Source organism: Vigna angularis, chromosome 5 (genome assembly GCF_016808095.1).
Source record: "Vigna angularis cultivar LongXiaoDou No.4 chromosome 5, ASM1680809v1, whole genome shotgun sequence".
In the NCBI taxonomy this organism is placed as follows: domain Eukaryota; kingdom Viridiplantae; phylum Streptophyta; class Magnoliopsida; order Fabales; family Fabaceae; genus Vigna; species Vigna angularis.
Genome location: NC_068974.1, coordinates 7,527,057 through 7,541,664, shown reverse-complemented (window position 1 = coordinate 7,541,664; position 14,608 = coordinate 7,527,057). Strand labels below are relative to the sequence as shown.

The window sequence follows — 14,608 nt, the reverse complement described above, 5'->3', positions numbered from 1 at the left end:
TATATTCTTTTCTTTGAGCTCTTTTTCTCTCTTATTCTCTATAGGATGGATATGGCGTTGTAAGCTTTGCGCACTTGCTATCCTTTATTCTATCCTTTTGATTTTCTTCGTGAGAGATCTTCTATTTATATGCTCGATGAATTATTTTTTCCCGTTAGACAACATTTGTAGTTCGTAGCTGTTAACCCTCGGCAAGCGTAACCGAATCGTAAAGTAATAATAAATGGTAAGACCAAGTATCGTTTCCCAAAGGACTCACGACCTAAACAGTTATGTGATTTGTTGATTAAATTAAACTTGTGAACGAAGTCTTATAAATTTAAATGCAAATACTAAAAAGTAAATATGAATGCATGTATTGATCAATTGAACAATAGAAGCAAAACACGATTGAAATATATGGAATGATGATGTTGTTGGGGTTTTCAATTCATCCTATCCACTCTCATGTATTCAAGGATTCGTCTTTCTTTACTAACGTTAATGCCACTTTCTAATTTACCTTAAATCCAATGTCTTGGTGAAGAAAGCCTACTCCTAATCACTAGTTTACAATGTCTTGTCTCCCTAACAATTATTCATGCATTACATTTGAACAGAAGCTTAAAGGCAACCAATCCTCCTATCCCTATGTCTAGGAAATATTACTATTGGGAGAATTTATTCATGTCTAGATTTATCTATATGTGTCCATACAAATAAAATCAATGATCATGCAATTGAATGAGTTAAACAAAGCATGCATAGAGTATAGAAGAAAAACCCTAACAATTAATAAAAGAAAGCATATGAAATAAATATCCAATTCAATACACGAGAGTTTCAAAGGATTACATTGATTCCCCAACAACAATGAATGTTTAGTTCACCATAATCATGGTGAAACTAGATGAAAAATAATGAAAGAATGAAAGATAAAACCCTAGAATTTGAAGAGTGGAGCTTGAGCATCCAAAATCCTCCTCCAAGGGGTGAAGAAAGTGTGATTTTGCTTCGTTCTGCCAAAAGATACTAACCCTAGGTCGACTAAAGCCTTATATAGACTCTTAAAGATTACAGAAAAGTGGCCCAATGCCCATAAAAATGGCGCTCAGCGGTAATTATCGCTCAGCGGTAATTATCGCTCAGCGGTAAGTGCGACTCTTCTATTTGACGCTCAGCTGCAGTTTTGTCCCTTAGCGGTGACTACGGGACTTCAGACTGCCGCTCAGCGGTAATTTCCGCTGAGCGGTACTTGCAGCTCTTCTTTTATGCACTTTTTCTTCCTTTTCTGACTCCAACTTATGGCTACTTCACTTCTTCCATTCAATTCATCTTAAAACCTGCAAAAACAAGGGAAACCAAGCATAAAACCCATCCAACTCTCTTATTTCCAAAACATAAGCAAAAACATGATTACAAGCTAGTTTCTAAGTCATAAAGGGTTGATTGATTATCAAAATTAAGTATAAAAATAACGGTTTTTCAACCGTTATCACAACCCAAACTTAGAACTTTGCTTGTCCTCAAGCAAACAAGATATAACTTAGCTTTCAACCAATCAATGCAATGATTCAACACATTTCAAAACCTTTTCTCTTAAGAGAAGTAATTGCTCAAATCAGCTTATCATAAAGAATATCAGTCAAGATGAATACATGCCTTGATTCAATTAAGCTCATTGTGGTGTTCAGATAATCACAGAATATTCAACAGATGCTATGCTCATGAATGATCAATTAAGCTCATTGTGGTGCTCATGATATACGGTACAAAATATATATATATATATATATATATATATATATATATATATATATATATATATATATATATATATATAATATAGTATGAGTATTTAGGATAATTAAATTATAAATTATTTTTATTTTTTATAATAATGGAATAAAGAGGAAAATGATAAAATTTATAAGAAACTTAAGATATTTTCTTGTATTTTCTCTTCTGTGTGTTTATTCTCTTTCTTTAATAGTAGAACATCAATTCATCACCTTTATTCCTTTCTGACATGTTATATTCTATTTTTGAAAAAAAAAAGAAAAAAAAAAGAGGTAAGACAAATACATTTCCATTCAATTCTTATTTGCTCCGTTCCATTTTAAAGGAGAAATGTTTTTTGTAACTTTCTCTTATCCTACTTAACCGTAAATATTAGTTTCACACTGTATATATTTTAGTTATAATAATTTGAATAGTTACATGTTATATTTTTTTTCAATTTTTTTATGTTATAACTAATTTAAATATTTTTTTTTTATTTTTTCTCTATATTTTTTGTATGAAAATTATATTAAAAAACATAAAATAAAATCTTTTTAACCAAATTTAAATTTTAAATTTTTTATCGCATATTTTTGTTTTAATAATTATGTCTCTTAAAACTATTGATTAGTAATAACAATATTATATATATGTTTTGAATAATTATTGAATTTTTAAAAATGATTGATGAAAATAAGTAATACGGTCACATACATTTATTTATTAGATACCTTACATACAAATTTTTTATATTCATTTAACATTTTCTTTTACTTTTTTTAAAATATAAAAGTTTATTTTATTATAATCCATTTAATCTTGTAAGTAATGTGTGTAAAAGGACTGTAAAATCCTGACATTACTTTTATTTATCATATTCTATAATTAATATACGAAATATGGTGAGTGAAAGCAAAGGACTGGTACGTAGCATAGTAGTCATTGGACAATTTGACTTGTTGCCAGAATTATGGAAACATGGTGCTAAAGTGTATTTCCAAAGTGCTATGGTTGGTATACACGTTTCCATGTAAAAGTCTATGTGCTAGTAAACATACTAGAACCCTCAAGCCTCAACAAAACAACAAATTCACCACCATATCATTTTGAATTCTGCATAGGCTCCATAATGTTTAAATATTTTATAAATTTTTTATATTTATTTTATATTTATTATTAGATTTAATTTTTTTTATATTAATAATTAAGTAGTTTATTCGACTTAGAGTTGAACATGTGTCTATGACTTTAAATATTTACAATCTTTACTCTCTTCGATACGGTTGATAGAAACATAGAGAATGAAGGTTGAAAAAACTTAGAATTATCAATATATAGTTATCGATAAATGATGACAATATTAATTTAATAAAAGATATTATATTTTTTAATGAATACTAAATTTAAGATAAAAAGAATTGAGAATAACGTTAAATAAACCTTTTAAATATTAGAGAAAAAAAACTATTAAACCTTAGTATTATAACTTTTTTATAAATATAAAAGTTTATTTTTAATAATTATATTACTTTTAAAGTGGATTATCAATTAAATTAGTGGAAAGTGAAATCATCATTTTTCTCTTTTAAACTCATGAATCGTCCATTTTGGGTGAGAGTACCACCCAAAATTTTCTGACTCAATTTATTTTGTTTTTTTTATAATCACGATTTGGGTATTAAAATATCTATGAATATTAAAAAAATAAATTACACTTATACTTTTTTTAATATCTTAAATTATATGTCATTGAAGTATTTCTTTAAATCACATTTTTCTCATATATATATATATATATATATATATATATATATATATATATATATATATATAAACAAAAGGTTTTGATCTTGATCTTGTCTAAGAAGATTTAATTGAACTATACTAGATCCTACAAATTGTTGGTTGTGCCAAAGAAATTGTGACAAACCAAGATAATTCCATTTTATAGGGTCCACATCCATAAGAAACATGAAGGGGCAATTTGGTAATGACTTTGGAAGAAAAATATGTAACATTGGTTGAGATATATTGGACTAGTCTTAGGAAGTGGGTAGTGGGTATTAGAATTCTTAATTAACTTTCACTAAGCTTTTAGTTAATGATTACCTACTTATTATAATGTATTATAAGAGGGAAAAGCTATAAGAGGTAAATTAAAATATAGTATCTTTGTAATGTGCAACCATATCCTTAGTTTCACAAGAGTCAAAATCAAATTATTCAAGTTAGTGGAGTCTAGTAACTAGTAATTAATCTTTAATTGTGAGGTTCACAAATTGAAAATTTTTCATTCAATACGATTAAGTTTCATCTGGGAATTCCTCTAGAAAATTATGTTTCTTCAATGAGGAACGAGAACACTCTTTGCCACCTTACCTAACACATATCAAACCTAAGTCACCCAATGAATGATTTACTAAATTTAATTAAGAGAAAGAAATTTCAAATATTTTAAGATTATATATTTATAATGATTTAAATTTACTTTTCTATATAAGCTTAGGTTTATTCATTTTCTATTTTTTTTTAAAAGAAACTATGCGATGGACTAGTTCGTCAAATAATGTATATAATTGACTAGTGTTTAGTAACCATTTTAAGCATTTATTTATTTATTCTGTCACAATAAAATACTAATGTATCAATCTTGTATTTCTTCTATACCCATTACAAATTTGGAATCCAATAACTATGTTCTTATTTATTTTATTTTATTTTCTTTGCATTATTATAAAATACATTTTTCAGAGTGATTTTTTATACCAGTTAAAATCTACCAAGTATAAAAAGTGATAGAATAGTAATATTGTAAATATAAAAAGCTTTTCTATAATGGTTGGACTCAGAAGTGACACAGTAGCAAAATACTGTAATAAATTACAAAATTTTCTATACCAAATCTAAGTGAAACCGGTATAGAAAGTCATGTTTCTATATAGGTTAGACCTAGAACCGGTATAGAAAGTAGTATAGAGGCAAAACTGTAATATTGGTGAACATTTTATATACTAGATAGTTACTATAACAAGTATAAAATGTTTGATATTCTTCCATTGTGCTTCACTTTCTCCCTTCTCTATGCTTTTTCCTATTCTTTTATTCTCGTCCACTATCTTTGTGTTTCGTTTGTTTCTTTGGTCTTTTCACTCTATGCCCCGTTCTTTGCTTTTGTTTTGTGTGATTTTTTTTGTTCTATGTCGTCGTTGGTTGCCATTGGTGGTTGAAGCTCTTGCCATGGTGGCTGGGTGAAGCTGTCGTTCGCTTTCGCTAGTTGCCATTGGTGGTTCAATCTCTTTCCATGGTGGTTGGGTGAAGTTTTCATTTGTCGTTGCTGGTTGGCATTCGTGGTTGAAGTTATCGTCGAGATGGATGGGTGAAGCCATTGTTTGTCGTTGCTGATTGCCATTGGTGGTTGAAGCTCTTGCTGTGGTGGGTGGGTGAAGTGTTTGTCTGTGGGGGTGAAGCTCTCGTCATTGTCGTTCCTCTAGTGCATTGCTGGTGTGGTGAGTTTGTATTGTTGTTGAAGCTACAATGTGTGGTGTGCGTTTGGCCATTCTCTAGTGGTGTGTTATGGTATTTTTGTGTGGTCGTCACATTCTTTCCTCCTCTAAGTTGCCTTCACTATCTGTGCATTTTCTTCAAGGTTAGCATTTCAATCTAATGTCTATGTTCTTGTGATGTTGATGAATTATGAATGTACATTTGAATATGAAATGTGTGTCTATGTGTTGCATTTTTGGATAAAGAAGTTTTTTCACCATAGACATTGAAAATTAAAGAGTTTTAGCAAATGGTTTAGAAATAGACTATTAATGTGTTAGTTTGAGGGTCTGTTTGACAAGCAATGATTTTTCCTCTTTGTTAAACTCCTTAATGTATACTAGGTCTATTTTTAACAATTGTATTTTGTTATTAGCTTTTTAGAGGCATCATGCAAGTTGTGGGGAAACTATGTTGTGGTTAGTATATCATTGTTATCATTGTTCATGTTGAACCTTAATTCGGCTAACTACAAGCCACTAAGCATGTAGCTATTTTTCCGCTATGCTTACAATGACAAACTGAAAGCATTGAAGCAAATAGTTTAGTTGGGTAAGTTGTGAATACAACTTAGGAAATGTATGTTTTATATGATCCATTTCGTATCTCACATGCATTATAAATGATTTGTTATGATTTCGAGGTAAGTCTTAAACTCTAATGAGTTTATGATCTTAAGTACTTGAAATGAGTGAACTTGTTCTTTTTATATGAAACCATAATCTTTTATGATCAAACCAAATACATTATCGAATAGATTGGGAAACCCTTAATTACATGTGCGCTTAACTGTTTCTTTGCTCCATCTAAAAGTAGAGGTGTTGGTTTTTACAGATAACAATGGATCGAAGTTGGATAAATTTGATATATGCAACAAATGACTATATATAAACAACCATTATTGTAAAGTGAATATGAGGACAACTTAAAAATAATTATCGATATATATCCTTGTTTATATAGTGGTTTTGAACATATTTTTATCTTGTGTTTTTCTCCTTCCTTGGAGATTTGTTCATCTTTTTCATTGTCGCTTGTTCTTAATGTCATTTGTACTCACCACTATTGTTGTTGATCATTTGTGCTTGTTGTTATTGCTTCCAGTTGTTCATACTTTTCATTTCAACTATTGGTCATTCATGCTTAACACGATAGTTTGCAAGGTTAGTCACCAAAGCTCCCATTAATGCCATGATGCTTCTCTCCACTGTAAGGTTTGTCATATATAATACATATGATAATGATTTGAAGTTATCGTTGAGAAACAACAACTTCATCAACAACAATGATTGCACTAAAGAATAATCATTAAAGACACATTTTTTAATACTGATATAATCATCATTATAATTTTTTTCATGTCACTATCTTTATCACAACTATTTTCACTCTAATGATCGTTGTAACCAATATCAATTTACTAACCACCATTTCTATAATTGTTATAACTATAACTTATAATTATAATAATAACAATAACAATAATAATAATAAATCAAATTAATATTATTTTTATTTTATATTTATTATATATTTGAATTAAATTAACTTTGATGAATTCATTTAACACTAGTGCACAAATCAACTTTTAATGCGTCCAATAGATTTTGATTTTGATAAAACTAAAGCATAACATAACACAGTGACATTTTTGTAGATTTAGCGAACTTATAGGCCTCAATTAAAAGGGAACTGAAGCATAAAGGGGTATACTACCTTGGTTATATAGGGAACCGAGGCCAAAAACCCTGCAAATCCCTATACAACAGACTTTTAGTTGACAACTTTTTTTATAGGGGTATACTGCCTCGATTTCAAAACGATCTTCATTAACTATTTATAATGATTGCGATATATTGTAGTGTGATAGAAAAACTAGCTCATATGAGTGCGATTACTATGTAATGTATTGGATGACGACCACTATTCGTGCCCATTTTACAACTGTCTGGAAAACAGTAATATTTGGATTTAATGAATTTTTTTCTCCATCGTTTGGAATTAATATAAAATAATTGAAATCATGTGTCTTGTATAGTGATTCAAGACTCCTCTTTCAATTTTCGAGAAGTCCATTACGAAAAACCCTTAAAAACATGTAATACAACTATACAATAGTGCGTAGTTATTTGGATATAATATGTTTTACATTAGCATATTATAATTGAGTTGATTTATAGTCATAATACTTTGTATATTAAGATGATTTATATTTATAATTATGTATTTCATTGAAAATAATATTTTGGATTGTATTTGTCAGAACCCTTAAAACCCCAACTTAGTGGAGTACATGTGTAAGGGAAAGGGGTGTCTGAAATTCAGAAAGTGGAAGACAGGTGTGTGATGCAGATTGGACGAACGGTTTTGACGGTAGGAGTAAAAATTAAACTTTCAAATTTTCGTGCCACTTCTCTGCATGCACCCTTCATCTTCAACCTTCTGAATCTCCTCCTTCTCTCTACCATCTCCACCTTCTCTCTAAGAAATTCTCATCTTTTCTTCTTCCGATCACCCCTCAGGCACCGTTTGAACTCTCCCGGCGTCAAGAGCTTTCATTTAAACCGATCACGTTGTGGTTTCAAGCCGGTGAGTTACTTTCTCCTTAGAACGTTCGTTTCATTTCACATGCAAACCTAGATTTCTGGTTGCATGAGTGGACCATCTTATACTGAGTATTTCCGGTCTTCTGTTTGGTTTAGTTTTTTTAAAAGCGTGACTGTAGAACGCTAAGGTCTCTAGTAGAGGTGAATCCTATTCTGCATCTGTGAGCGTTCGACTACATTAGAGGTAAGGGAAGCTTATATAATTTGATTAAGATTCTTGTTCTGAATGGCTGTATGTTTGTATGATACTTTGTTTGATTACTGCATGTTTGGATGTGTGGGTGGATGCTTGATAAATGGTGTGAACTGAGTTGAAATAGGGTTCGATCTTCAAACTGCAGTATTCTGAGTAAATTCTGTAATTGTGGTCGAGCGTCATTCGTGATCGTTCGATTCTTCATGGAAGTGTAGGGTCTTAACTGATTCTCATGCTTTAGGGATATTGTCTAAGAGTCATTTTGTAATACTCTGCAGAATTATGTAAACTGTAACCGAGAGTCAGTATTGACCATTCGGTTTTCCTTTGAGCGTCCGTCTAAACTAAATTCTTCTTCTGTAGAGAATTTAGTTAATGACGATCATTTTATATTATTAGATATATGTAAATGAGTGTTTGTTCTAAGTATAGTCCATCTTTAGGTTTCCTAAACAGTTTAGTTAATGTATTCTATAATACGTAAAGTCGTAGATATTATCGTTATTCTTCATTAAAAGTAAGAGTGGCGTAATTGTATATATATATATACTCCTTCATTTTTATTTAAGTTTAGTAGTGCTCGTTCTTGGACCAAGCTTTTGGTCTCAGTAGCGCTCGTTATTGATAAGTGCTTGGTCTTGGACCAACGCTCGTTCAATAGTGTCGGTTTCTACAGTGCTCGGTCTTAAACCAAGCGTTGGGTCCCGTCTCAGTAGCGCTTGTTCAATAGTTTGGTTATGAAAGAGTATTCCAGGGAGGAATATTTCAGAAAGTGATCATTGAATGGTAAAGTATGAATGTGGGAAAAGCTTAGCGGCATTTATCCTGATATTCCGTGATTACTCATTCTCACGTAGAGAGGAGTAAGTCATGTATGGGAATGGCAGGAGGTCCTAGTCCATAAGGTTAACTTGGACGGAACGGATTAACCTCGGGTGGTAGCTGTTGAGGGTATCCCAATTACTACATCACTCGGGTGCACGAACGTCGTAGCTACACAGAATTCATACAATCCGGACAGTCAGAGTCAAGTGGTCGTTCTTTGCATGCCATGATGTATGAATTATGATTTGGTTGTTGTTTGATTTAATCATGAAAATTGTATGTTTTATTGAATTAATTAAATTACATAAGCTTACCCTATTTATTGTCTTGTCTGTGTTGTACGTTCGGTTGTTTGTCCTGTTGCAATGATCATCCGGGTGGATGTGAGCAGAAGGAGAAGAGTTGTTGGAAGAAGCACTGGAAGAGGTGGAAATGAAGATTGAACCTTAGGACCGTTCGGTCAGTTGTTGGCCTCTTCTTTCGTAGATAGCGTTCAGTATAAGTTTATTTTGTAAACCGTTCATTTTAGTTGTAGCCATTGTACAATTTTAACTCCCTACTAGTTTGTAAGACCGTTCGGCCATAACTGAACGTACTATCTTTTGTAAGACTGACTTGTAATATTATTAATATGTGATTATTCTCTTATATGGTTGTATACTGTATTTTTGGGATGTTACAGTATTTTTGTGTTGTGAATATTTTGGTTTGGTATGTAGGTCTGTTTTTATGATAAGAGATGTTATAGAAATAAAACCACTATTAAAAAAGAAATGCAGCATTTTGACATCAGTCATGGTGAAAACTAAAACAGAAAAGGGTCCATGACCTCGATTATAGCCTAACACACTGGAATAAAGTGTTCCATGTTTTAAATAAAATTTTGATTTTAAGGACCTACGCCAAAAAGCCCGACTTTTTTGGTTTTCTCCTTTGGGTAATGGTGAATCGAGACAGAAATCCACTATTTTTTCATTCAGTTCCGAACTAAGAACAAAAACCCACCCTTTTTTACCTCGTTTGAATATACATTAGTTTAAAAATCACTGTTAATTATAAAAAATCGTTTTCCTTAGCATTAGTGTAAATTTATTATCAACTTAATTCTAATTGTATGAATTAAAAAAACTCAACACAACAAACTCACAAAAATATAATTGATTTGAATATCATAATTTAAATTCAAATTCAAAGTATAATATATATATATATATATATATATATATATATATATATATATATATATATATATATATATATATATATATATATATATATATATATATATATATATTATATTATATTATACTAACCTTGGTAATGAAAATGACCATTTAATATTGTGCCTGATTTTCCTAATAAAATAATCTTTTGACTGATATTAATAATTTACACTTCTAATTTAAAACATCTTTGTATATATAGATAAGAGAGATTGCGTTATTTTAGAATTAACTGTAATGATAATTAATTTCCATTTTTACGTTTTTTTTCATAATCTAATAGTTATTGGCTGTAACATTTAACTGAAGAAGTTCTTAAAAGTAATATATATATATATATATATATAATATGATATAATATAATATGTCTATATATATATAATATAATATAATATGTCTATAAAAAGGTAACTTCTATAGCAGGGCCAAAGAAAAGTGTAGAATTGAAAACAAAACTTATCTTAATCAGTTGGTAAAGAAAAGTTAAAAGTTAAAAGGTAAAGTTGTTTGTACAAGATATTTCAATATAAAAGAAATGACCACAACAACAAAATTTGTTGGTCACATGTGAGTTTTTATGTCAATATGCATATGAATTCTAGATATTATGATTATGCCATAAACTAGGTGTTGAAATGGAGTAGTACAGACCTTAAGCATATATACATAAAATATTTTAATATAAGATTTTCCGATCAGATACTTCATCAATCAAGCAAGTAACAACCCTTCCTCCACTCAAAATTATTCTTTGCTTTATTGTTTCCTCCAAAAAGAAAGAGAAATTTATTCTATTGAAATTCAACTATATAATTTGTGTAATATTACAGTAAAAAAGACTGTTATTTATCGTTAGAATTTTGCATTGAACTTTTGGGTGGAATTCCTTTTATTAGTAAGAGGTATAGGGTAAATAGAATTGAAAAGTATTGTGGTTGATGAGCAAGTGAAAGAGATGTAACACCATACTTTTGTGCAATGACAATGAGTTATAGAATAGGTTACGGAAGTCACTAAGTTTAACTTGTAATCCCAAAATTTTCTTTTAGGTGGCAAACAAGCCCTTAATGCTAGAGGACCTAGACTGTTATTTAATGGTGATTGGGTATAACCACAGTGCTAATTACGCTAAGTTACCCAATAATGACACCTTTGATGATGGGAGCATAATAATTAAAAAAAATAAAAATAAGAGGAAACAAAATTATAAAGTATGCTTAATGCTAATAGTACCATTAAAGCAAGATAATGTAGGGAAGGAAGAAAAAGAAGGCTAAAGCACTTTCATTGGTCCCATTCCATGTCTCCTCACTAGTCCCCTTTGATGTGATCCTCCAAAAAAAAATTTGTCATTTTCTTCCACTGCTATTCTATTGTCTTCTCCCTTCCAAAACCAAAACCAAAACCTTCCCTTTCTTCCTTGCTTCACAAAATCAAATACTAAATGAATTACCATCACCAATACTGACTCAGATATGTCCACCAAAGGAAAAGACATAGCAGAAGGATCATCAAGATCTTCTTCTTCTGCTACTTCTGCTATTGTTTCTGATCATCAGCAGCAGCTACAACAACATCAGCAACAACAACAACAACATCCTCTGAGTAGGTATGAATCTCAGAAGAGAAGGGATTGGAACACTTTTGGGCAGTACTTGAGGAACCAAAGGCCTCCTGTGGCACTATCACAGTGCAATTCCAACCAAGTGCTGGATTTTCTAAGGTACTTGGATCAGTTTGGGAAGACTAAAGTGCATGCTCAAGGGTGTCTCTTCTTTGGTCAAGTTGAGCCACCTGGTCCTTGCACTTGCCCTCTAAAACAAGCTTGGGGGAGCCTTGATGCTCTCATTGGAAGGCTAAGAGCTGCATATGAAGAAAATGGAGGCTTGCCTGAGACTAATCCATTTGCCAGTGGTGCCATAAGAGTTTATCTCCGTGAGATTCGAGACTCTCAAGCTAAAGCAAGAGGGATCCCTTATAAGAAGAAAAAGAAGAAGAGGAATCTCATCAAGCCCAACGGGGACAGCTCAAACTTACCTTTGCAGCAGTAAAATTTTTGTTTGGCATCTTCTTCTTCTGCTTAATAATAACAATGGTAAATTAGTTTTTCCTCACTCACTGTTATAGATTTGCTGATATTTTCAGAGGTTGACACGGAAAAGACTTGGTGCTGTTTGAATCATTGACATTATATTATCTGCATAAGAAGATCATATAATTGAACAATTAACAAGATCATTAATTTGGACAATAACTTGTTTAGGTGAGTGTCTACAGCTGGTTGAATTTTCTAAACCAAGTTTACTACAAAAGGAAATCGCACCAAACACATAAAGAGTCCTTTGAAGGTGTTATAGGGTCAATTTTTATCTCACCTATAATGCATCTTATACTTCATTCATATAGCAAACCCTAGTGATCCATGGGCTTTTCTAAACCCTAAACATCATATATAATTTTGATAAATGACATAATAACAGTGCTTGTTCACTTTACCTTCATTTTTATTTTTGTTTTCGCACAATATTTGATTTAATGAGGATTTGATAGGGCCTATGGAGTACTCTCACATCCATTCTCTATTTGTCCTTTCTCACATGCAAGATTGTGGTTTTTGAATTTCATAACATTTCTATGGTGCTTATTATATAAATGTACATGTTTGCTTTTCCACACAATCTTACTTCTTTTGGATTCCCACTATCTTCCACAAATGGGATAACCCCTTTGATAATACAACATATAAGAGTTAAGTAATATATATTTTTTTGAAAAAAAAAAGAGGGTTCAATTCAAAATCTGAGCTTGAAGTAGATGTTTGGAGAGTTTCTTGTCTTCAACTGCTGGTATTGAGCTTTATTATATATTATACATATTAGTGTACCAGAACCCCGGGTCTCTAGTTTTTATAAAACTTTGTCTTATGCTAATATTTTGTTTTTTTTTCTCTTCTTATTAATTAGTATTAAACATGTATATGGAAGTCCCTTTTTGTTTGGTGCTGCAATATGTATATCTGACCACCGTACATGAATTACACTGTTCTCTTCCCCACTACCAAACACTGTGCATGCAAAGGCATCATCATGACCATACAATATCTTCAATTCTTGCAATTTTTATTTTATAAATCCTAGCTTAATTAGGACTAATTGTAATATGTTAAAAACATATTGAATTGTTGGCATTATAATCTTCAAAATGCATCTGATTTTTCATGTTCTTCTTGGATTGTTTCAGGTCTCCCAAAATGATTTCAAAGTCCTGAGTCTGTTACTATAGGCCTTGTATATGTGTTACAAAACCTTAGCTGCAGCTCTGCAAATTGACTCTATCAATGTCCTTGGGTCAAGTTAAACCTTTCTCTGTGTGTTTTGTTATTTGAATGAAAATTTAGACTGAAGTTCATGAAGAGTTAGTATTGGGTAAGTCCTACTGTATTCACCCTTATGCCTCAGTAACATATCAAGCATAGTGGGGTGAAAATAACTTCGAATTTTCTTCCAAGCAGTGTGTATGATGCATTGTATGTTCAATTTTCATTGAAATATTTCTGCTTAGTTTCTTCTGATATTCTGGTGTATGATTATTATGCTTTGTCTGAATTATAGAATGCTCATAGCATTGTATCAGTGACACAAAAATAACTTATCATGTCAATAAATTAACATGTAAGAATTAGAAGTGAAAAACTAGCCAAAATTTATGTTTGACCAATAGGTATCAAACATAAAAGAGTTTTTATGTCTCACACTTATAAGTCAGACTTAAATTTATGTCTAACTTAAACACAGTATGAGAATAGTTTTGGTCACTTATAAGTCTACGTACAACTATACATACATTACACCTTGCCAGTAGCATAGCACATGCATAATACATAATTTCAGCATGCCCATGCATGATACATAATACGTTTATATATATATATGAGAATTAGTGAGATAGATCTGCAATAAGTTAGAAGTAGGAAGTTACTGAATTGGGTTAAAGAAGAAAAATCTGATGTTGGACTGAAACTTTTCCACAATCAGTGCAATATATGGCCACACATAAGAAAGATGATGACCCACATGAGTGCATAATCCAAGTCAGTTAATACAAAATTCATCGGATCCCTCTGCTGTCTCTTCAGTTTATAATTTAAACCAATTATATTTCACCTGATTTCTAATTTTCATGATTAAATCAACGGTTTAGACTCATCTTAGACTCATCTTTCAATTACTGACAAAGGGACAAAGATTTGATACTAAACCTCGTCATTTGAAGAATGGAGCTATTCTGGTTACTTTTTTTTTTCTTTTGTGGGGAGGGTGTTCGATCATTTGATAGGAAGCTGTCACTTCTGTCTAAAACTTGTGACTCTAGTTTCACCTCATCTCTTCAGACAAATTTATGAAAATTTTTGCCAAAGAAGGAAACAATCAATCAATTACATGCTTTTAAGAGCA

The 14,608-nt window shown here is 31.1% G+C and overlaps 1 protein-coding gene across 1 annotated transcript; it reads left to right on the top strand.

Moving 5' to 3' along the window:
- The first annotated feature begins 11,299 nt into the window (after window positions 1-11,299).
- LOC108339680 (protein LIGHT-DEPENDENT SHORT HYPOCOTYLS 7) lies at window positions 11,300-13,725 on the top strand. The gene is made up of 2 exons (XM_017576866.2): window positions 11,300-12,249; window positions 13,395-13,725. The coding sequence occupies exon 1, from the start codon at window positions 11,630-11,632 to the stop codon at window positions 12,203-12,205; it is 576 nt and encodes a 191-aa protein (XP_017432355.1). The 5' UTR covers window positions 11,300-11,629; the 3' UTR covers window positions 12,206-12,249; window positions 13,395-13,725.
- The last annotated feature ends 883 nt before the right edge of the window (window positions 13,726-14,608 follow it).